Source organism: Anomaloglossus baeobatrachus, chromosome 4 (assembly GCF_048569485.1).
Source record: "Anomaloglossus baeobatrachus isolate aAnoBae1 chromosome 4, aAnoBae1.hap1, whole genome shotgun sequence".
Lineage (NCBI taxonomy): Eukaryota > Metazoa > Chordata > Amphibia > Anura > Aromobatidae > Anomaloglossus > Anomaloglossus baeobatrachus.
Window position 1 is genome coordinate 206,541,506 of NC_134356.1, and position 25,242 is coordinate 206,566,747.

At 44.0% G+C, this 25,242-nt stretch overlaps 1 protein-coding gene across 1 annotated transcript in view; it reads left to right on the forward strand.

Moving 5' to 3' along the window:
• Nucleotides 1-25,242, forward strand: part of ARHGEF37 (Rho guanine nucleotide exchange factor 37) — a 189,583-nt gene that overhangs the window by 75,499 nt on the left and 88,842 nt on the right. The window contains exons 2-4 of the mRNA XM_075344636.1: nt 1,668-1,907; nt 21,251-21,460; nt 23,520-23,745. Of these exons, the coding sequence (XP_075200751.1) occupies nt 1,668-1,907; nt 21,251-21,460; nt 23,520-23,745 (676 nt within the window). The remainder of the gene's footprint in view (nt 1-1,667; nt 1,908-21,250; nt 21,461-23,519; nt 23,746-25,242) is intronic.

Below are 25,242 nucleotides of genomic sequence, written 5' to 3' on the forward strand. Positions count from 1 at the left end.
GGTTTTTAGGAGCGACAATTACTGAGAAGTCTGACACTATCAGACACTGCTGACTGACGTGTATTATACACTAGACTTGTGCGTTATATAATAGTTTGTGCAAAACGCGCACCTGTACGCTGCCACCGACTGCCACACACGTGCTGTTTTTAAATGCAAGCACGGACGCAATAAGAACCTAACTGGTTTTTAGGAGCGACAATTACTGAGAAGTCTGACACTATCAGACACTGCTGACTGACGTGTATTATACACTAGACTTGTGCGTTATATAATAGTTTGTGCAAAACGCGCACCTGTACCCTGCCACCGACTGCCACACACGTGCTGTTTTTAAATGCAAGCACGGACGCAATAAGAACCTAACTGGTTTTTAGGAGCGACAATTACTGAGAAGTCTGACACTATCTGGACTGTTTTACACTGTGTACACCAGCCCCAGATATGATGAAGGCTGGTATACGGTCACCACTAGGAATGGCTATATACCCTGCCTGCCTGCCTGTATACTGCTACAATAGTCCTGACAAGGACTCTTCTGGTCACTAGCCTGTATTCCGACCTGGCTATACCCTGCCTGTATATAGCAACAATAGTCCTGAGAAGGACTCTGCTACTGTACTCCGACCTGGCTATACCCTGCCTGCCTGTATACAACTAGAATAGTCCTGAGAAGGACTTCTGGTCACACTGTTTGCAGCCCTGCTCCGGAACTAACTATAAAGGGCCGCAAAGCTTTCCCTGAATCAGCGACACTCTCCCTGCACTGACTGTCTGGATAGTTGTGAGCAGAGCACAGCGCGCCGGCCGGTATAAAGGCTCGGTCACGCTGTGCAGGCCGGCCAATCACTGCAATTCCACAACTAACAGGGCTGTGGCATTGCAGTGGTCTGCCAGCCAATCCCTGCATGAGGGCTGGCTCTCAAAAGAGCGCCAACATGCAGAAATGAAGACCACGAGTACAGCACGAGTATCGCGAGATTACTCGGTCCCCGCCGAGCAGCCCGAGTACAGCGATACTCGTGCGAGTACCGAGTAGTGACAAGCATGCTCGCTCATCACTAGAAATAAACACAAACACTGAAAAAAAATTCTTTATTGAAATAAAAGACAAAAAAACCCCCACCCTCTTTCATCACTTTATTAACCCCAAAAGCACCCAGGTCTGAAGTAATCTACACTTCGAGATCCCACAACGCTTCCAGCTCTGCTACATCTGAATTCACAGTGAGCACCATAGAACATGACTGCCCACTGTGAGCTCCAGGCAGAGAATGACTGAGCCGCGTGATCAGTGGTGACGTCAGTCAGGTAAGTTGCGGTCACAGCTGGAGGTTCCCATGGTCCTCCGCCTGTGACCGTAGGTGTGTCCTGGATTCTTCTTTGCAGAAGTGTTCAACGGCAGTGCAGATAAAACACTTTGATTCCAATCCTGTACTTAATCAGTTAAGTATGCACAACGCTGCTTCATTTAAAGAGATATAAGTGCCCTATACTGACAATCAAGAGGTTATCCTCTATCTCCTGGATAGGCGATAACTTGTTTTCACCAGAGACCCTCTTTAATATTGGTAATGTCTACAACCAATTATGCTGTAATGAATTTGTTTCTGAAGAGATGTAGTTTATTGCATTGTTTTTTAATTTTGTTCCACTCTGTTTCACAGATTTGAAGACAGACTTTCTACACGCAGTAACCAGTCTTACAAAGTCCAAGACAACCTAAATCAGAGTAACAGGGACTCTCTTAAATCACCCAGCTATTTATCATCAAGGAACAATGTGTCGTCAGAGAATTATTCTTACAATGACTACGTAAACGTTTCTAATTTGACAAACAATGGGAAACAAGCCATTAAAAGCCGGTTAAAGAGCAGTAACTCTTCTATGAACAACTCGTCTCGTCGGTAAGAGGCCACCTTAGTCATTATACATATATAAATGAAAGATATGTGAACTCTATTTAAATCTGTTCTCCTAGAATAGAAAAAAAATAAAGAAAATGTAATCATATATAAATTCCTTAATATCTGTAATTAGCCAATCACATTTGCTTTGTCTAGGGAGCTAATAAATCAACATAATACAATGAGAGAAACCTGTTTGATAATATTAATAGGAGAGGTGCCTATTAGCATATACAGTAGGAGGCTGCACATACAGCAACTACTCAGCACTTAGAAATACATGGTGGACAGCGGTGTTAGCAGCTTTTAACCTCAGCACTGTTGCTATCTCTAGTATTACATAGGAAAGATGAGGTGGACAGCAGTGTGAGCAGCCTCTTCTTACCTCAGCATCCTTGGTTTCTCCAGTATTAAGTAAAAAAACACATGGTGGACAGCAGTGTGAGCAGCTTCTTCTTCCCTAAGCTCCCCTAATATCTCCAGTGTTAGTTTAGAAAGCAATAGTGGACAGCAGAGTCAAGGGCCTCTTCCTACTTCTACACTTTTGGTATATCCAGTATTAGATCAGATAGATATGATGGACATCAGTGAGTACGGCCCCTTCTTAAATTAGCACCCCTGTTATCTCCAGTATTAGGTTGGAATAACATGATGGACAGCAGTGTGAGCAGCCTCTTCTTACATTTATATCCATGGTATCTCTTGTTTCATATTTGAATAGCCAATGAGAGCACATCTTACTACACATGAAGGGGGAAGCATAGCTTCTTACTGCACATGCTCATGGGTATCTGTCCTAACATTCCATGACAGATTTCTGACTGTATAACAAGACAGCCGTTATAATTCTACTGTGACTATGACTAAGGGTGGCTTTACACGCTACGAGATCGCTAGCCGATGCTAGCGATGGCGAGCGTGATAGCACCCGCCCCTATCGTTATGCCGATATGTGAAGATCGCTGCCGTAGCGAACATTATCGCTACAGCAGCATCACACGTACTTACCTGCTCGGCGACGTCGCTGTGACCGGCGAACCGCCTCCTTTCTAAGGGAACAGTTCGCTCGGCGTCACAGCGACGTCACTAAGCGGCCGCCCAATCAAAGCGGAGGGGCGGAGATGAGCGGGACGAACATCCCGCCCACCTTCTTCCTTCCTCATTGCTGGTGTGTGGCAGGTAAGGTGAGGTTCCTTGTTCCTGCGGCATCACACATAGCGATGTGTGCTGCCGCAGGGACGAGGATCAACTTCGCCCAAGTCAAAATTACTGTTATTGTGAAGAGTTAAGCAATTTTAAGGTGAAATGATCTCTAAAAGGCATGACATTAAAGGTGACACATTTCCTTTGTATTTTAGGAAACAAATAAATTATCTTTTTAGATTTTTAAATTACCAAAAAAAGGAAAATAGGCAGATGCAAAGGTTTGGGCACCCTGCATGATTAGTACCTAGTAACACCCCCAAATGTGCCACAGCTTGTAAATGCTTTTTGTACACATCCAATAGTCTTTCAGTTATTGTTTGAGGGATTCATCCATTCTTCCTGTTCTGTGAGATTCCTGGGTCATTTTGCATGCACTGCTCTTTTAAGGTCTAGCCACAGATTTTCAATGACGTTCAGATCAGGAGTCTGTGAGGGCCATATCCCTAATATGCCCTGTTTGTTACAAAGATAAACATTAGAAAAATTATCTATATATATAATTGCCTTATTCTGTCTGTCTGTCTGTCTTGCTCCAAAATTGTGTCCTTACGGTGACACAAAGCTGATTCGCCGCTGGGCTCGCCATGGCCCCGCCCCCCCACACGGATTGGCCGCTCGCCCAGGCTCCGCCCCCCCAGATTGGCCTCTCGCCCGGCACCCTGCAGGCATTGGCAACTCGGCCACACCCCGCCCCCCTCACGCAATGCACGCTAGCTCTGGCCCCGCCCCCCCACGCATTCCCCGAACCGATACGGTCACGAAGCCACGACTACCAGGTGAGTACTGTACCCCTGGGAGCCCACATCAGCGTACGCCGCCAAACCAGCCGACACATACCCTCGCATTGCTGGGGCTGGCCGGCGTATGCTGGTGTGGGCTCCTGTGCGAGCGGGGGACGAGATGCGCTGGTAACCATGGTAGCATAGTTACCAGCGCATCAAGGTCCTGCAGCGGCGGAAAATACACACACGCACACACATAACAGCACACACACACATCAGATCACACTCACTCTCACACACACATCACATCGCATCCACATACTCACAACATCCTGGGATATCGCTTGCTTCTCGGCGGCGATATTGTGCTGTGAGCTTCCAGGACCTGCCGGAGGATCACATGGCCAGAAGCATGTGGTATCTCCGGATGTTGTGAGTATGAGCGCGTATGTGCAATATCGTCAATGTGTGTGTGTGTGAGTGTATGCGATCGGGTGTGTGTGAGTGTATGCGATCGGGTGTGTGTGAGTGTATGCGATCGGGTGTGTGTGGGTGTGTGTGAGTGTATGTGATCGGATCTGTGAGTGTCGGCAGAGGAGCATGGCGTGCTGGAGGAGGCTGGAAGGAGAGAGGCTGATCCTGGGGAAGGCTGGGATGGGGAGGCTGAGAGGAGAGAGGCTGATGCTGGGGGAGGCTGAGGCTGGGGTAGGCTGGGAGGAGAGAGGCTGATGCTGGGGACCGAAAAGGCATCAGCTGGGGACAGAAAAGGCTGATGCTGGGAGGAGAGAGGCTGATGCTGGGATGAGAGAGGCTGATGCTGGGAGGAGAGAGGCTGATGCTGGGGACAGAGAGGCTGATGCTGGGAGGAGAGAGGCTGATGCTGGGGACAGAGAGGCTGATGCTGGGAGGAGAGAGGCTGATGCTGGGATGAGAGAGACTGATGCTGGGGACAGAGAGGCTGATGCTGGGAGGAGAGAGGCTGATGCTGGAATGAGAGAGGCTGATGCTGGGATGAGAGAGGCTGATGCTGGGGACAGAGAGGCTGATGCTGGGAGGAGAGAGGCTGATGCTGGGGACAGAGAGGCTGATGCTGGGGACAGAGAGGCTGATGCTGGGGACAGAGAGGCTGATGCTGGGAGGAGAGAGGCTGATTCTGGGATGAGAGAGGCTGATGCTGGGATGAGAGAGGCTGATGCTGGGGACAGAGAGGCTGATGCTGGGATGAGAGAGGCTGATGCTGCAGGTAGAGAGGCTGATGCTGGGAGGAGAGAGGCTGATGCTGCGGGCAGAGAGGCTGATGCTGCGGGTAGAGAGGCTGATGCTGGTGCAGCATGGGGTATGGAGCACGATGGGGGGTGCGCAGCATGGGGGATGGAGCACGTTTGGGAGTGCGCAGCATGGCGGATGGAGCACGTTTGGGAGTGCGCAGCATGGCGGATGGACCACGTTTGGGAGTGCGCAGCATGGCGGATGGAGCACGTTTGGGAGTGCACAGAATGGTGGATGGAGCACGTTTGGGAGTGCGCTGCATGGCGGATGGAGCATGTTTGGGAGTGCGCAGCATGGGGGATGCAGCACAATGGGGAGTGCGGAGTATGGCGGATGGAGCACGTTTGGGAGTGCGCAGCATGGCGGATGGACCACGTTTGGGAGTGCGCAGCATGGCGGATGGAGCACGTTTGGGAGTGCGCAGCATGGGAGATGGAGCACGATGGGGGGTGCGCAGCATAGGGGATGGAGCACAATGGGGAGTGCGCTGCATGGGGGATGGAGCACGATGGGGAGTGCGGAGTATGGCGGATGGAGCACGTTTGGGAGTGCGCAGCATGGCGGATGGAGCACGTTTGGGAGTGCGCAGCATGGCGGATGGAGCACGTTTGGGAGTGCGCAGCATGGGAGATGGAGCACGATGGGGGGTGCGCAGCATAGGGGATGGAGTACGATGGGTAGTGCGCTGCATGGGGGATGGAGCACGATGGGGAGTGCGCTGCAAGGGGGATGGAGCACTATGGGAAGTGCACACCTCCCCCCAACACAACACACACACGCGCGCGCACTGCACAACACACCACACACACACACTGGGAACCACAAACAACTGCCCTACACAGACACCCACACACACAGACAACGCTGCACACACAAATATACGCACATACCGCACAACACACACATTGCACAAAACATAGCTCCCCCCAAAACACACCACACACACACAAACCGCGCAACACACACACAACGCTACAGACACACAGCGCTCCACAAACAACGCAACACACGCAACACACATACAACACCTCTCTCACCCCCGTCACACCCAGACAACACCCAGAACATGTACAGCGCCCTACGCAAACACTTGGTAACTACACACAACAACATCTATATATATATATATATATATATATATATATATATATATATATATATATAACAAAAATCATACATGAACTACACAATACGTAAATTCTAGAATACCCGATGCGTAGAATCGGGCCACCTTCTAGTTAATATATAATGTTGTTAGAAAAGGTACTAACTTTCTACTTCTGCTGTACATAAATTCCTTAGAGCAGAATGCGGATTAAATATCCCCCTCAAAAAAATACCTGTTCCATTCAATTCCAGGGTCTCGGTCCTTACACATTTCACTCTTTCAATTTTAGGATTCCTCAGGAGATCATACACGGTTGCTGACACAATCAACCATCATGCAGGCCAAGGGATATCATGGTCAACTACCTGCCTTTTAGTGCTTAGGCACATACATTTTTTTACAAAGTCCCAAATATCCCCTGTAACCCCTTAACGATCACAGATATGCATGACAACAGTGGTAGTTAAGGGACATTATTCAATCATTGCTGTTTTAAAACAGCAATCAGGAATAAGTAAATAGCCCCCCCACCCCCTCCCGCAGCTGAAAATCCCGCAGGTGACAACTGTACATGACAGCTAGGACCTGCGGGCGTCGGCCTCAACCTGTTTTGGAACTGATTGAGGCCAATTAACCCTTTAAATACGGCTATCAATCGTGACAGCGGTATCTAAGAGGTTAAAAGGGGTTTAAAAGACCCCCTTTGGCAGGATCAGCCTGCATAATTGCAGATGCCGGTCATTGCAAGGTAGATTCTGGTGGCCTGTTAGATCCTGCGCGAGTCTCACATTACCCGGCATGGCCTGCCGCTGTCTGGACTGGAGCGTCTCAGCTGCATAGAAATACATGCAGCTGACCTGCTCCTGTCCGGAAAGCGGCAGGCCATGCTGGATGATGCGATGCAAGACTCGCAAGTCACTCGCAAGTGTGACTTCGGCCTTAGTGAGACACTAACAGGTTTCATTTGCTGCAGCACAGGAGCACAGCAATGCATTATACCAGTGATACCACTAAAAAAAACATTCATGTTCTACAGTGGGACTAAGTAAACAACTAAAAAAAAATGTATAAAAGTAAAAAACACAAAAAAATGCACATAACTCCTGCAAAAAAAACAAGCCCTAATATGGCTCATTCATAAAAAAAGTTACAACTCTCAGAGCATGGTAATACAAAAACATTAATTTTAGTAAAATATTAGTTTTATTGTGTAAAAGTCGCAAAGGATAAAAAAATCGATGTGTCTGGGATTGATGTAACCGTTCTGACCCAAAGAATAAATTGGTCATATCACTTTTACCGCTCAGTGAAGTGTGCAGAAAAGAAAGAAAAACAATTACTGAATTTTTGGTTTCTATTCATTCTGCGTTTGAAAAATTTGAATAAAAAGCGATCAAAAAATTGTTGCACTTAAAAAAAACTCTTCAACTCATCGAGAAAAAAATAAAAAACATTAATGTTCTACAGTGGGACTAAGTGAACAACTAAAAAAAAGTATAAAAGTAAAAAACACAAAAAAGTGCACACAAATCCTGCAACAAAGCAAGCCCTAATATGGCTCATTCATAAAAAAAAAAGTTAGAGCTTTCTCAAAATATTGCAACAAAAAACTATTTATATAGAAAAAGAATTTTTACTGTATGAAAATAGGAAAAGTAAAAAAACTTCAATATAAATCTGGTATAGCTGTAATCGCACCGCCCCTGCCTAATAAATCTGTACTATCACTAATATTGCATGGTGAACTGCGCAAAAATAACAACTATTCTCCGAAAAATCAGAATAAGGCTCAGTTCACATTTATCCTGTGATCTCTGCTGAGTACTTACTTCATATTCCCCAATGTCAGACTGGCTACCGGAGAAACTGCCAGTGATACCAGGCCTGGCTGCGGTTACCTGCATTGAACTTCGGAGCTCTCACCTGAGCTCCGGAGTGCAGCCTGGACTGAACTCGGGGTTTGCAGGACTGAACCGCGAGAGACAACTGATTCCCCGGCGATTGCGGTTCAGTTCATGACAGCGGCAGACAGGCTGGGCTGAACTCTGGAGCTCAGGTGAGAGCTTCGGAGTGCAAAAAGCACAATCTGGGCAGAACGTATGGGCACTAGAACTGGAAAAAGAAAAAAAGACATGGCATGGATGTTACAAAATAGTCCCTGCAACCATAGATGAATTCATTGAGAGGTACAGTATAAATTGTATAGTTGGGTCACTTTTGCGGTTTTTCTGCCTTTTTGGCACCTCAGGGGCTTTGCATATGTAACATGGTGACCAAAGTTGTATTGCAAAAATGATATAGCGCTCTTTGCTTACCAAGTTCTGCATGTGCCCAAACATTAATTTTTGACCACATATGGGGTATCATTGTGTTCAGGAAGAAAATGCATAACAAATTTGGGGTCAATTTTCTCCTATTACCCCTTGTGTAAATGATAAATTTGATGCTAAATGCTATTTCAGTAGAAGAACATCTATTGTTTTTGTTTTCACAAGGATGCGATATAACTTTCCTGTACAGCACCGAAAAGTAAGGACACTTTCCTAAGGATTGGTGAGGTTACAGATATACAATTGTAAATTAGTGTTTTCCTACCACAGTATGGAAGATTTCTATAGAGAGGTTTGTTTTGTTATTCACGTTTTCGTGTCATTTGTGGTCAAGCTAGCCAAAACGATGAGTTGTGTTTGTAAAACAGAACTGAAGAACCCAGAATTATTCTTGTGATCACAATGTTATGTATGTGTTACGTTACATGATCTTTGTACTATGGAAGTATACAGGGGACAAAGTCAGCAGTTCCAAGATCTCCTTTTTTCTAAAATGTGTTGAGATGTGATTGTACAATGTGTATAAGTATCTATAGCAGTGTTAAACAATTGAAGGGCTCGAATCTCAATATTAAGTCAAGGGTTCCAAGTGGGATTTAAAGTTCTGTTAGCGTATGGGCTTATGGCAGCTTCCTCCAGGGTGTTTGGCTCAGGCTGTCCTAAACATCGAAAACATGGAGATCTAACAACAACACAAGGGGCAAGGAAGGAGGGCTGGCCTGGATTCAAGTCGTAGGAGCTGGGGGCCGTCAGGTCTAAACTCAGGAATGGTCACCTTTCTATGTTCTAAAATGGATGTTTGAATAAAAGTATCTCTTTGTTGAGAGTGACATGCATGAAATGCAGGTGTAAGGAGACTCATAAGCCATGCATTGCTCCTTATTAAAGGGGTATTCCTATCTCCAAGATCCTATGCTAATATGTATTAGATGTAATAATATTAGTAAGGACCTCAATTAGAAATGTTGTATAGTTCTCCGGACTGACTATGTCGCTTACCTCATGTGCAGGGCATTGCAGGACCTTAGGTATCCATTATTATGACCACGAGCAACTAAATAACTATGACTATATGCATGGTCCTAACCATGGATACCTAAGGTACTGCAATGCACTGAACATCAGGTAAGCGACATGGTGAATCAGAAGAACGATACTACATTTCTAATCAGAAGTATTTGCTAATATTATTATTATTACACCTAAAAATAAGTATAAGTACATATTAGGATTGGATTCTTGAGATGGGAATACCCCTTTAAGTATGCAAATTGTCTCTTCAGAAAGGAAAATGACTTGAACGCTAATGCCACCTATCAGAGGTTTGTCATAAAGCCAAATCAGATCAACATTGTGTCTGCATATTGAGATTCTGATTTGGCTTTTGTCCTAAGTCATATGACAAGGCTTTTGTTAAAGGGTCAGTATTGACTTTTAGGATTGCTTCTTCCACTAGGTGACAGTAGAGTTCAAGTCTTCTTTCGACATGGTGTCTCAGTGGTTAGCACTGCAGTCTTGCAATGCTGGGATCCTGGGTTCAAATCCCACCGAGGACAACATCTGCAAGGAGTTAGTATGTTCTACCTGTCTTTGTGTGGGTTTCTTCCACATTCTCCTGTTTCCTCCCACACTCCAAAGACTTAAGTGTACTTGACATGCTGCGAAATTGATATCGCTAGCAAGTGTACCCGCCCCCGTCTGTTTTGCGTCATGGGCAAATCGCTGCCCGTGGCGCACAACATCGCTAACACCCGTCACACGGACTTACCATCCCTGCGACGTCGCTCTGGCCGGCGATCCGCCTCCTTTCTAAGGGGGCGGTTCGTGTGGCGTCACAGTGACGTCACAAGACAGCCGTTCAATAGCAGAGGAGGGGCGGAGATGAGCGGCCGGAACATGCCGCCCACCTTCTTCCTTCCACATTGCCGGTGGATGCAGGTAAGGAGATGTTCGTCGTTCCTGCGGTGTCACACATAGCGATGTGTGCTGCTGCAGGAACGCCGAACAACATCGTACCTGCAGCCGCAACAACATTAAGGAAATGAACGATGTGTCAACGAGCAACGATTTTTCACGTTTTTGCGCTCGTTGATTGTCGCTCATTGGTGTCACACGCTGCGATGTCGCTACCGGCGCCGGATGTGCGTCACTAATGACGTCACCCCGACGATATATCGTCGCAGCGTGTAAAGCACCCTATACAGATAGGAAATTTAGATTGTGAGCCCCAATAGTGACTGTGTTACCAATGTATGTAAAGCGCTGTGGAATGGATGGCGCTATATAAGTGAATAAATATTATTATTTCTCTCTGAAGAGGCAATTTGCATAATAATTTGCTCATAGTTTTAGAAAGCAGCATTAGCAGTGAAATCTTTCTTAAAGTTTGTAAATTATAACATTAAAACAAAAAAGTAGAGAAAAGGTGGAGTGTTTTTAGGGCTGACATAAGAACCTTGTGATGTTATATGCATGTTGCTGAATCAACAAACACTGCTGTTATGCTGAAGAGCGTGGATTTGTTGCCTACAATGACAAATCTATGATCCGCTTTGTTCTTTCTAAAGTGTTAGACTAATCAGGAACTATAATTGTTTCGGTGTTTGAAAATTTAGGGACAGGAAAGATTTTATTTTATGGTGGTAATAACAGAGGACATTGCGGTACAGAAACCTTCCTGCTGGGTAAGCACAGCCTATTGCCTTCTGCAGAGAGAACTCCGGAGAAACAGCTTCCGGATTCATACACTCAGTAGAAGGCATACGCTAATATATATTTCAGCAAACAAAACCCAAACAAGTCACTTCCTTAGACATAATAAGTAACGTTCATCTAATGACTCCAATCTAAAACTAATTGTAACTGTCTTGATTAAAAAAGCAAGAACTGTGTTATGTTATGCAAAAAGCAGCATGAATTTAGAACAGAAGATATCACACAGAGGCACATTTACTTAAAGGGTATTCTTTAATTTCTTTTCAGCAGCTCAGAGCCAAACAGTCTCCTTGCATAGTCTCCTTGCATAGTCTCCTTGCTCGGTCTCCTTGCACAGTCTCCTTGCACAGTCTCCTTGCTCAGTCTCCTTGCACAGTCTCCTTGCACAGTGTCCTTGATCAGTCTCCTTGCACAGTCTCCTTGCTCAGTCTCCTTGCTCAGTCTCCTTGCACAGTCTCCTTGCTCAGTCTCCTTGCTCAGTCTCCTTGCACAGTCTCCTTGCTCAGTCTCCTTGCACAGTCTCCTTGCACAGTCTCCTTGCACAGTCTCCTTGCTCAGTCTCCTTGCACAGTCTCGTTGCTCAGTCTCCTTGCACAGTCTCCTTGCACAGTCTCCTTGCACAGTCTCCTTGCTCAGTCTCCTTGCACAGTCTCCTTGCTCGGTCTCCTTGCTCGGTCTCCTTGCTCAGTCTCCTTGCATAGTCTCCTTGCACAGTCTCCTTGCACAGTCTCCTTCCTCAGTCTCCTTGCTCAGTCTCCTTGCACAGTCTCCTTGCACAGTCTCCTTGCTCAGTCTCTTTGCTCAGTCTCTTTGCACAGTCTCCTTGCACAGTCTCCTTGCACAGTCTCTTTGCTCAGTCTCCTTGCTCAGTCTCCTTGCTCAGTCTCTTTGCTCAGTCTCTTTGCTCAGTCTCCTTGCTCAGTCTCCTTGCTCAGTCTCCTTGCACAGTCTCCTTGCACAGTCTCCTTGCACAGTCTCGTTGCACAGTCACCTTGCAGTCCTCTTACTTCCTTTTTCCTGGCAGGACAGGCACTCCTCCATGAGTGACAATTGAATTGAATTGTAGTATTCGTAGTCTTATAAATCTCAGCATAAGCTCTGCTGCAATACATTTAACTGTCATTGTTTTTTCTGGAAAGTTTACCGCTATCACACTAGGTACAGGGACATAAGAAGCGAGTGGCGTAAGGAAAGGGGATCCCTGCGTCTATGGAAGGGGGAGATGGTGACCCTTGACTGAACCTATAGCTTGTCCCTGGGGTCCCTCACCACCCTAGATAGGATCCTCACCTATGCCCCAAGCCAGATACCTGACCCTAGATATATCTAGTCCTGGACCGTAAATAGGGAATTTGTGGAATGAGCTCTTTGTCAACCCCACTAATCACTAAAAGAAGACAGAAAGAAGACACGTGGGAAAAGTGCATGAACTAGTTATCCACAGATGACTCAGGCAGAAGTTCAGCAAAGCTTCAGCAACGATACCACTGAGTACAAGCCACCTGCTTGCATCCAGAGCTAGAATGAACTGAATAATATCATCAGCATAAGTCCAGGGAAGATGGGAGTATTTGAGCACAAGGGGAATATTGACAGGACAGAAGTTTAGCTTCCCTGGTTCCTAGAGGAGAAAAGATGAAAATCTAGCAGGAAAGTAACCTAGTACAATGAATACTAACTGATTGAAAACAAGAGGGCAAGAGTAATTTGTGCAAAAAAACAGACAATTTTATTGAGTACACAAACAAGCACTATGTAAAATATCTAAAAACAACCACTGGAGAGTGGGGAAGGGGGGACAAGTGGCCAATTAATAGGAAAAAGAGGTTTCCAAATATTGATGGTATGGTCAGATGTTACAAAACATGGTAAAATATGAAGAGAGCAATTCTCTAATTTACAAGTACCATACGAACAGGGGAGGATAAAGACATGTACACCGATATTTAATTAAGGAAACCATATTTACCTAAAGTGCTAGCGCATATAAGTAAGATGCTGTGGAGGAAAATCCCTAGGCCATAAAATACCCCCGGACCGGATCGCAGGCGGGTTTGCTTATTCGCATGCTGTCTAATTAACCAAAAGCAATATAATAACACGAAAATACCCCTTTTTGATTAGTGTTTTTAGGTCAATAAAAATCAGTGATTAACTCCTTCACGGACTTTGACTTCAGTTTATATCATTGTCGGATAAAGGATCACGACTAGTGATGAGCGAACTCGCAGATAACTGGCAGATTCCGGTAATCCGGTTTTTTAAATTCCGGTTCCAGGCTGGATTCCAGTCCCCATATAAGTCAATGGGACCCTACACCAATTGTTTTTATTTATTTTTATATAACGATACTGACCCTCAGACAGCATCTGTGACTGGTTGCAATCAGATGCTGTAACAGTCTGGGGGTGCGTCTTACTGCAACCAATCACAGACGCTAGGACGGCCGGTGGGCGACTAAAGCAGTGCATATTGATGAGCAATTATGAGTGGCACAGGAAGTGAAGGAGATGCCGCAGGAGCAGTATACCACTTTGCCAGAGCCTCGATAAGTCCTTGCATCATTCTTATTTTTTTTTTTTTTAATTTTGGGTACATGTGAAACCGCCCGGATCCGGACTTTTACAGTCCGGGTCGGCCCATCACTAGTCACAACCTATCCTATGATGTAAATTTATGTAATTTATAGCCAAGCTCCGCCTGTCACAGCCAGGGATAGTCCCCGCGCCGGCCCTGGTTGTTTAATCTCCTAAATGCCCTGATCAATAGCGATTGCAGCATTTAGGAGCTGGAAGAGGGAGGGCGCCCTCTAGGTTAGCCAGCTATAGCAAGCATCTTAGACAATGTCAGGAACAGGGTCTAAGACCATTGTGTCAGTGTAAAACTGACCGATATAATGTATTGCAATGCTTCTGTATTGCAATACATTATACCAGAGATCAAATCAATAAAAGTTAAAGGGAACCTGTCAGGTGCAATATACACCCAGAACCAAGAGCAGTTCTGAGTGCATATTGCTAATCCCTGCCTAACCATCCCTGTATACTCTAGCATAGATAAAGGGATCTTTAGAAAAAGTATTTCTAAAGATCCTTTATGATATGCTAATGAGGCCAGGGACTAGTCGCAAGGGCATTAGTTCCTGCGCTCATTCGGCCCTCTCACCATGTTAGCACACCCACAGGGGCGTCCTAACATGCGATTCAATGCTAATGGCCCAGCGTCATTATTGGCAGTATCGCGCGTACCTGGTCCGTTGCACTGTCTCCGAACACTGGGCTTAGGGTCAGTGCACATGGATCAGAATGTTTCATCCTTCCTGTCCTGTTCATGTCCCAGCTTCAGAGGGGCCTAGTGGGCATGACCAGAAGGACGGTGATTTCTGATCCATGAGCACTGACCCTGAGCTTGGCGTCTGAGACGGTGCAATGGATAAAGGTACGCACGTAACTGCCGATGATTACGCTGGGCCACTGGCATTGAACCCCTGTGGGCGTGCTAACATGCTGAGAGGGCCGAATGAGTGCAGGAACTAATGCCCTTGCGACTAGTCCCTGCGCTCATTAGCATATCATAAGGGATCTTTAGAAATACTTTTTCTAAAGATCCCTTTAGCTATGCTACTAGGTACAGGGACGGTTAGGCAGGGTTTAGCAATATACACCCAGAACTGCTCATGGTTCTGGGTGCATATTGCACCTGACAGGTTCTCTTTAACTTTAACCCCTTCAATGAATACTGTAAAAAAAAAAAAAAAGTAGCAAAACTGTCTTTTCATTATACAGCTGACAAAAAAAGTGGAATAAAACGTGATCAAAAAGTCCATATGTCAGTAAAAATTGTACCTCTGAAAACGTCATCTTGTCCGCAAAAACAAGCTGCCTTACAGCTCTATCAGCCAAAAAAGTAAAAAAAAAGCTATAATTTTCAGAATACAGCACTACAAAAACATTTTTGTTTTCTATAAAATTGTTTTTATGGTATAAACGTGGCAAAACATAACAAAAAAGCAATATAAATTTGTCATTGCTGTATTATTACTGATCCAAGAAATAAAACTGTCATCATTTTTATGACACTGTGAATGGCATTAAATCCCCCCCCCGAGTTGCTTTTATTGATTCAGCCTAAAAAAAAGTGGAATAGAAAGCGAGCAATATTATGTGGCCAATACAAGCTCCAACTCTTCCCACAAAAAACAAGTCCTCACATAACTCTGTCAGCAGAAAAGTAAAAAACTATAGCCTTCAGAATTTGATGATGCAAAAAACCTTTATTTTGTAAAGAGAAACATTTTTTTTAGTGTGATAGATGCCAAACCTAAAAAAATACTATATAAATCTGGGATAACTGTAATTTTACTGACCTGAGAAATAAAGTCGCCATATCATTTACATCGTACGGTGAACGGCATAAAAAACAGTAATAAAGACAATTCTTTAACAGCTGTTTATTTGTTGATTTTGCCTTCCAAGCATCGCAGTAAGGCGCAGCTCACATTCATCCTGCGCTGTACGCTGAGTACTTACACCTGGGATTACGAGTAAATCTCTGCAAAAACGTCGTTCAGACAAAAATAACCAAAATTCACTGTAATGGGGCAGAGGGAGTCACATTGACCTCCCATCTGGCCTGTGATCCGGCGATGTCCATCTTTTTACCCATCTTTTTAGCCGTCCACTAAAGTGTGGTCATCAACAGTGTTGTTCACTTTTGAAAAGAAGGACAGCACTGAACAGAGGCCAAACGGAGTTCAGAATAACTCTGCTGCCTCATTAGTGAAAGTTTCACCTGAATCATGTATTTAGGAGATGTAGATGGAAATCCTAATGTTAGTGCTCAGCATAGAGCACAAGATAAATGTGAACTGATCCAAAATGTTTTGTACTCCAAATTGCCACCAATAGCATTCAACTCAACCCACAAATGTACAAGTCCCCACTAAGGTCTGTCATCTACTAATGGTAATATAGGGGGCTTTCACTTAACAGTAGGCTCTGGGAAAGCACTGAAAGCACTATGACTCTCCCCAAAAAGAAATCCAGCAAAATTTGCGCTCCCAAATACAAATGCTCCCCTATTACCTCAGGTCCACAAGATGGCTAAATCACATTTAGCGTCCACATGTTTGGCATTTCTTTAGTGAGGAGAGCCCACTTAATTTATAGGCTGCTAAAAGCACAAGTTGTGCACAATGTACAGGCACTTCAATGTACTGGGCACTACAATGGCAGATTTGCAATTTTCACTCAGCAATGAATATTGCTGCTTGTTTCTAGAAAAGACCCATTGAGTCAAAATAGTCACTACATGTGCAGAGAAATTCTTAGAGAGATGTAGTTTCCAAAATGGGGTAACTTATGGGGGTTTCTGCTGTTTTGGTATGTCAGGGGCTCTTCAAATGTGAAATGGTATCGGTAATCTATTTCAGCCAAAATGGAATTCCTTTCCTTCTGAGCTCTGCCGTTCCTCCAAACAGTAGATTTCTATCACATATGGGGTATCGGTGTACTCAGAAGAATTTGCATAACAAATTGTATTGTCTATTTTCTTCTGTTACCCTTGTGAAAATACAAAATTTGGTCTAAAACAACATTTTGGTGGAAAAAATATGATTTTTTTTTATTTTCACGGCTCAACATTATAAAATTTGAAGCCCCTGGGGATTCAAGGTGCTCACCACACATTTAGATAATTTCCTTGTGGGGTCTAGTTTCCAAAATGGGGTAACTTGTGGGTGGTTTCTACTGTTTAGGCACATCAGGGATTCTCCAAACGCGACATGCCATCTGCTACCGATTCCAGACAATTTTGCATTCCAAAAGTCAAATGGCGCTCCTTCCCTTCCGAGCCTGGCTGTTCACCCAAACAGTAGTTTTCCACCACATATGTGGTATTTCTGTACTCAGGAGAAATTGCACAACAAATTGTATGGTACATTTCTCTTGTTACCCTTGTGAAAATGCAACATTTTGGGCAACATTTTTTTGTTGGAAAAATTAAAATTTCAGTTTTTTCCTTCTACATTGCTCTTGTTTCCTGTGATGCACTTGAAGGATTAATAAACTTCTTGGATGTGGTTTTGAGTACTTTGAGTGGTGCAGTGTTTAGAATGGTGTCACTTTGAGATGTTTGCTGTCATATAGGCCCCTCAAAGTCACTTCAAATATGATGTGGTCCCTAAAAAAATGTTTTGTAAATATTGTTGGAAAAATGAGGAATTGCTGATAAACTTTCAACCCTTCTAATTTCCTAACAAAAAAATAAATATTTCAAAAAATTGCGCTGATGTAAATTAGAGTGTTCATATAGAATGTAGAAGAAAAGGACCGCACAATCTGATAGCCAAGTGAAACTTCTTTATTCCGTAAGGTGCAGCATAAAAAGCAGGGAAGGTGCTCGGCGCAGGCTCCTCAAAGGGACGACGGCCGTTTCGCGTCTGTGTACGCTTCGACGTGGACCAGTCGAAGCGTACCCAGACGCGAAACAGCCGTCTTCCCTTTGAGGAGCCTGTGCCCAGCTTCCTCCCTGCTTTTTATGGTGCACCTTACGGAATAAAGAAGCTTTACTTGGCTATCAGATTGTGCAGTCCTTTTCTTCTACATTCTATATGAACACTCTCTGGACGTCTGCCACTTTGTAGGACGAGCACTCCTCAGCTGTTGATGTTTGGAGCCCTATTCCACTTGCTTGTGAGACCCCTGTAAGGTAAAACCCAGTGGTGCAGGGCTACATTTCTATTTTTTTGCTCTGATGTAAATTAGACATAAGGGAAATGTGACTTATTAACTATTTTGTTCAACATAACTCTGTGGTTTAAAAACAAAAAATGTAAAGTTTGAAAATTGCAAAATTTTCAACATTTTTGCCAAATTTTCTATATTTTCACAAATAAATCCTGTCCTAAATTTACCACTAATGTGAAGTACAATATTACACAAAAACAATCTCAGAATCACCGGGATCCGTTAAAATGTTCCGGAGTTATTATTAACTGTCAAAGTGACACTGGTCAGAATTCCAAAAATTGACCCAGTCATGAAGGTGAAAACAGGCTGAGGGTGAAGGGGTTACATTTTATGGATACCTTTTTATGCATATCATGAATTTGTCAGCTAAAATTTATTTTTGAATTTGGGCTTTATTGAAAATGTACCTTATTTGCCTTCTAAAGTCTCTGTATCCTTTTTGCTGTCTCTAATAAAATCATATATTTAGTAATAGTTTATTGATCTATGATGACATTATTGCTGGTATTGTCAGATGCAGAAAACGTTGCAAAAATGATAATGAAACCCAATAGTACAAATTATTTTTAGCCAAAAATACATGCTTTTATGTAAAATACATTCACTAGAAGGTTTCCATATTCTTTCTCATAGTCCTCTTGAGAATTTAGTAATCAAAATGAGAATTCAAAAATATTCTCTGTTGCTCACATTGTAGACCTGGTTCATGAAGGAGCTTTCACCAATTTTGCGAATTTTGGCATGTGTCGCCAGCCCCGGTCATCTCAGGCAAAGTGGGCAGAGTTTCGACTTTTTAGTAGGGAAAGGTGCACATTTGGCAAAATGACATGCAGAAACTCACTCCAGGTGGAAATTGGAGTAGCATTGTGGCAGTTTTTACAACTGTTTAAAAAAGTCACATAATGCAAGCTTCACACGAGACGATCTATCGTGCGATCGCACGAGCAATCGCACCCGCCCCCGTCGTTCGTGCGTCACGGGCAATTAGTTGCCCGTGGCACACAAAGTCGTTAAACCCCCGTCAAACGCACTTACCTGCTGAGCGACGTCACTGTGGGCGGCGAACATCCACTTCCTGAAGGGGGTGGGACGTTCGGCGTCACAGCTACGTCACACATCGGCCGGCCAATAGAAGCAGAGGGGCGGAGATGAGCGGGACGTAAGCATCCCGCCCACCTCCTTCCTTCAGCATTGCCGGCGGGACGCAGGTAAGCTGTGTTCATCGTTCCCAGGGTGTCACACGGAGCGATGTGTGCTACCCCGGGTACGATGAACAACCGGCGCAAAGAAGAATAAACGACTTTTTAAAAATGAACGACGTGTCAATGATACACGATTTGTAACCGATTTGCGAACGTTCAGAGTCGCTCAGAGGTGTCACACGCAACGATGTCCCAAACGATGCCGGATGTGCGTCACGAAAACCGTGACCCTGACGACATATCGCATGATAGATCGTCTCATGTGACGCCCACATAAGATGAATCTGTCTAACAGTCTAAACCAAAGGTCTCAAACACAAGGCTCACAGGCCGCATGCAGCCCCAGAGGCTGCTTCTTGCAGCCCGCAGACACCTAGACCCTGTGACTATTGCAGCTCGGTACACGGGGCCAGCACTGTCAGTGCTTTCCTTCAGGTGAGTATAATTTGTGGCACCATGCCGAGAAGCACGTCTCTACACATCTTTACTAATGGCAGCTGCCGCCGGCCAATCAGAGGCCAACATGGGTATATTCTGATTGGCTGGCGGCTGCCATTAAAAAAGATGTGAGGAGAGCAGTGCTGCAAATCATTCCCCGTAGGAAGGCAGCCCCGTGTACCGGACAGCAATCGTCACGGGATCTAGGTGCCTGTGGGTTACAAGAAGCAGGTAAGAGTACACTGAGGGAATGGAGAACAGGTGAGAAGAATTTTTTTTTTTTTGTATGTGAACAATGTCATAAAAGAGGATATTACAATAGGGTGGGCACATTACTGCAAGGGGACAATATGGGCACATTAGTACAAGGGGGAAATATAGGCACATTACCACAGGGGACAATATGGGCACATTACTACAAGGGGACAATATGGGCACATTACCACAGGGCACAATATTGTCACATTACCACAGGGGACAATATGGGCACATTACCACAGGGGACAATATGGGCACATTACCACAGGGGACAATATGGGCACATTACAACAGGATGGTGACATTACTACAGGATGGGGACATTACTAAAAGATGAGGACCAGGATGGAAATATTACTACAAAATATTGCCCAAAATTACTAGGGTGGTAATTGTAAAACAATATTACTTAGAAGAAGGGGATAAAATGTAAAAAATAAAATTGAAAATAAGGAATGATTTTTTTTTCCCATTAAAAATACTTTTTTTTATATATATATATATATATATATATATATATATATAAACTGAAATTATAAAGTGCACATTTCTTATAATAAACAAGTGAAAAATGTTATAAAAAAAAGTGGTCCAAAAGGTGTATAGAAAATATATGCTATCTCTAAAAACGTTGCTGAAAGCGGCCCACCAAATAATTTTTTTTCTGTGTGGCCCTTCTACCCAGCAGAATTTGAGACGAGACCCCTGGTCTAAACCATCTGTAAAAGCCACATTGATGTAAAAAAATTGAAAAACTAACTAAACCATAAAGGACACCTTGAAAAAAGGAGCAAATTATGATGAATTAATGTCAAAATCAAAAAGTCACTTATTGAGAGATATTCACACCCAAAAGCTGGTAGAATATATATACATATATATATATATATATATATATATATATATATATATAAAAAAAAATATATATTGTATGTAAAATCAATAAAACAATCTTTAAAGGGGTATTCCCATCTCTAAGATCCTAACCCAACATGTAATAGATGTAATAATACTAGCAAATACCTCCAATTAGGAATGTAGTATAATCCTCCTTATGCAGCTGTCACTTACCTCATATGCAGAGCATTGCTGTTTAGGTATCAATGGTTACAACCACACATAACTAATTTTCACTCTGAGTGGTCATAACCATAGATACCTAAGCTGCAATGCCCTGCACATGAGGTAAGAACTATACTACATTTCTAATTGAAGGTATTTGCTAATATTATTATTATTACACCTACTACACATTAGGATAGGATTTTGGAGATGGGAATTACCCTTTAAAACAAAAAGGTTTATATCCAATAGCGCTATGATACTCTCATTCTTTACATTCACAGGTCTCCTGCCTATTCATTAAGCTCACAGTCAAGTACTGAAAGGAGTTTTGATGATTGTTCGTCCTCTATCCTGACCTCGGATGGACATGAATCAGAATCCGATGACGATAGTGTAAATGAAGCGAATACCTTTGCTAAACAGCAAAATGATGATTCTGTATTTGTGATTGACGCTGACACTGAAGAGCCGTCGAGTTGTCTTGATCCGTGGTAAGTCCTAAGCTTGAAGATTTGCCTTAGGATTCGCTCACATCTGCGTATAAATGCGCAAAATGAAATCGGATTGCATTGCACCAATATCTTCAGCCTGAGGAAAAAAATCGCAACATGCTGCGTATGGTTGATTCGACAATTCGTTTTTCTGTTTTTGTCTGTTTTTCTGTAGCAGAGAACACTGTAAATGGTCCTGTAAATGATTGTAGAATACTAGTTGCTGAGAAAAAAAACGCACGTCATACGGATGGGATCCATGTCATATGGATTCTAGGTAGGAAAGCAATAAACCCTCACATAGCACTTAAATGACATATGGAATACCAGACGGATTTCACTCACCCCACTTTTCTGGATGAAAGCGGGGCGGGATTTTTCTACGCGGATATGAACATACCCTGAAAAGTAGTATTTGACTGTTAGGTGATGTATATTGTACACATTATTCACATTACACTTTCAGTTGTGACCTTGCAGAGTCAAAATGTGACAATTATGTCACTTATACAATGTACAGGGCTATAATCGAAATGTAACCAGCCTATCAAATCAAGGATGAGAAGCTGATTTCTAAAACTGTTTTGTACAGGACCGTAGTGGCCCAGGCGTTAAAATCTTCTTGGCCACTACTGTTGAGTAGGAGGCACAAGACACCTAGTCCTGTAGTGAAAAACCTCCTGCCAATAAAACACTGATTTTATTGAATCAACAGCCCTATATCATGATGCGCTCAGATTACATAGGAAAAACCTGCTGACAGATGCCTTTAAAAGTAGTCTGTATCACGCCAGTAAACCAAGAGCATTCACAGTGCCGGCCTACTCACTCCTCAGAACCTCAGGCCTGTGTGCTGAAATCCCTATTTGTAGCACTCCTAGTCCTGCTGCATTCTTATGCTGTCTCAAGCTGGCCATAGGGAGAAGCGGACAGATTTTGCAAGAATTTAACCCTGATGTGTCCTGCAGGGTTTACCTTCATTGTCTAATTCCCTGCTAGCAAGGGATATATCAAGCAGCCTTTCCCTCCCCATGGTACCTGCACTTGGTTCCTGGTACTGTGTCTAGTATTCTGTCTAGGTGTTTGCTGTATCATCTCTGCAGTCTTTGACCCAGTTTGCTCCATTGTTTTCGTCTGACCTCTCCGCTCCTGATGTCGGCTCTGTTTTCTGACTTTGTGCTACCTGCTCTGACCACAGATCATTTGACTTTGGCTCAGCATGTTTCCTCTGTACCTCATACTCCTGCCTTTACCCGTCAGTCAGCTGTTGCGGGTCCCAGGGACTGCCCTGGAGTGGTACCTGACGACTACCTGCAGCCCAGCCTATCCTCATCATCTGAGGCTCTAGTGAATACCAGTTAGCCGTTTAGTCTTGCCCCATTCAGGGTAAGCCCAGCCAGTGGTGCAGTGGGTCTACACCCACCAGCCGTCACAGTCTGTCAGCACAAAATGACTGTTCAAACCAAGCACAAGTGTTCAGTGCATGGAGTGGCCAAACAGCTCTGTATACCTTCTCATATACTTGATTCCATATATCTCCACCTTTTACTGGCTTTGGAAAAGCCTAAAACTGTCTAACATCTCCATTAATGAGTGTTGCAGCACATCCATAGCAGCCCAGGGGCAGCTGACCTCTAGCAATATAGAGCAGCTGTCATAGCGAACTATGGTTAAACCAAAAATATGTATAAAGGTTTGCAGCAATTCAAAAGCATAGTAAACCATAATGGACATACTGTAGCGCTGCAGCACTTCACATCTAAGCAGCTGGTCATATGACTTACGACTTGTTAGTGTCCACACAGTCCACATACCAATAACGTACATATATACTGTATATTCCGAACAAGACCATTTGTCACATTTGCTGGGGAGCACATTTGCTGGGGAGCACATTTGCTGGGTATAAATTGTAAAGGGTCAGAAACATTCTCGCATCACTATCCATGGTGCCATATTTTATCATTATTCTTTTTTCATTCTTGCTGTTTATACCATATGATGCCTATACCCTGCCTTTCCCATGGATATTTTATTTGGAGGCTTGTTTGTTGTGCAGGTGCTTTGATGACATGGATACGCCTGATACACAGAGAGATATTGATGGGTGTTCCGATAATGGAATATATCAGAATATCCCCTATGATGAAGAGCACATATACGATGAGGTGGAGGGATTGAGGAGAATTGACCAACCTGCTGTTGAAGAGCTGATTTCCACAGAATTGTCTTATGTTACAGACCTGCGTCTTCTTACTTCAGAAATTAAACCCAAACTGGAGAAGGTATGTGAGTTACAATTATTTCTCCACACTAAACCTGCATATATATTCCATTCAAGAGAAGAGAATAGGCTCAGGCAACCTCTCTGATTGGTCAGATTCATATCCAAAATAGCCGATCCACGCTTTCTTGACATCTAATATGGAGAGAATATCAGGAGGCCCCTATACACTAGAACATCCAATCCAATGATATCTGCGCATTCCGCAAAATGTGTATGACCCTTCATGGGTAACTTAATGCCCCAACTAATAAAGGAGCAGCACATTCAACACCATTTAGAGGGAATTCCACTGTCTGTCCATAGTTCTGTCACATATATGAGATAACATTAGATTTTGAGAATCTGGACTGCTCATTTCCTGAAAACCCGGCATCTATAACACGTGGAAGCTCAGCCTGGCTCTATTTTGACATGTCTAGTGAAGTCTATGGCACTTGCACATTTAGTGGCACTTTGCACACTACGATATCACAGGTGCGATGTCGGTGGGGTCAAATTGAAAGTGACGCACATCCAGCGTCGCAGGCGATATCGTAGTGTGTAAAGCATTTTTGATACGATTAACGAGCGCAAAAGCATCGTAATCGTATCATCGATGTAACCTTGGTCATTTCCATGAATTGGGAATGACCGATGTTACGATGTTGTTCCTCTTTCCTGCGGCAGCACACATCTCTGTGTGAGAAGTCACAGGAGCGAGGAATGTCTCCTACCTGCGTCCTGCAGCTCACGCCGCCTATGCGGAAGGACGGAGGTGGGCGGGATTTTTACGTCCCGCTCATCTCCGCCCCTCCGCTTCTATTGGCCGCCTGCCGTGTGATGTCGCTATGATGCCGCACGACCCGCCCCCTTAATAAGGAGGCGGGTCGCCGACCAGAGCGACGTCGCAGGGCAGGTGAGTGCATGTGAAACTGGCGTAGCGATAATGTTCGCTACGCCAGCTATCACCATGATATCACAGCTGCAACGGGGGTGGGGACTATCGCGCTCGGCATCGCAGCATCGGTTTGCGATGTCATAGTGTGCAAAGTGCCCCTTAGGCTATGTTCACACACTGCGGTTTTACCCTTTTTTTTTTTTGCATTTTTGCTGCAGAAATTTCTTGAGAAAATGGTTGTACCTTTCTGCAGACATTCCCCAGCAAAACCTATGGAAAAAAATAGCTGTGCCCACATCGCGATTTTTTTCTCAAGAACATTCTTTTTGAAGAATTTCTTGAGAAAAAGAATTGCACGTCACTTCTTTTCTGCAGGTACCTGCGTTATTTTACGCCATTGACTGTAATGTAATCATGAAATACCGCAGGGAATAACGCAGGTAGGAAAATATGTGTGTTTAATTGCGTTTTCCTGCGTTATTCCTGCTGTATTTCACTTTTTTTGGGACATAAGGTTCATCACTTCCCTATGTTTTGCAAGGAAGTGATGTCACTAGGAGAGGAAGAGAAAATAGAGCAGAGAGTAAATACACACATATCACACTCACACACAGACAC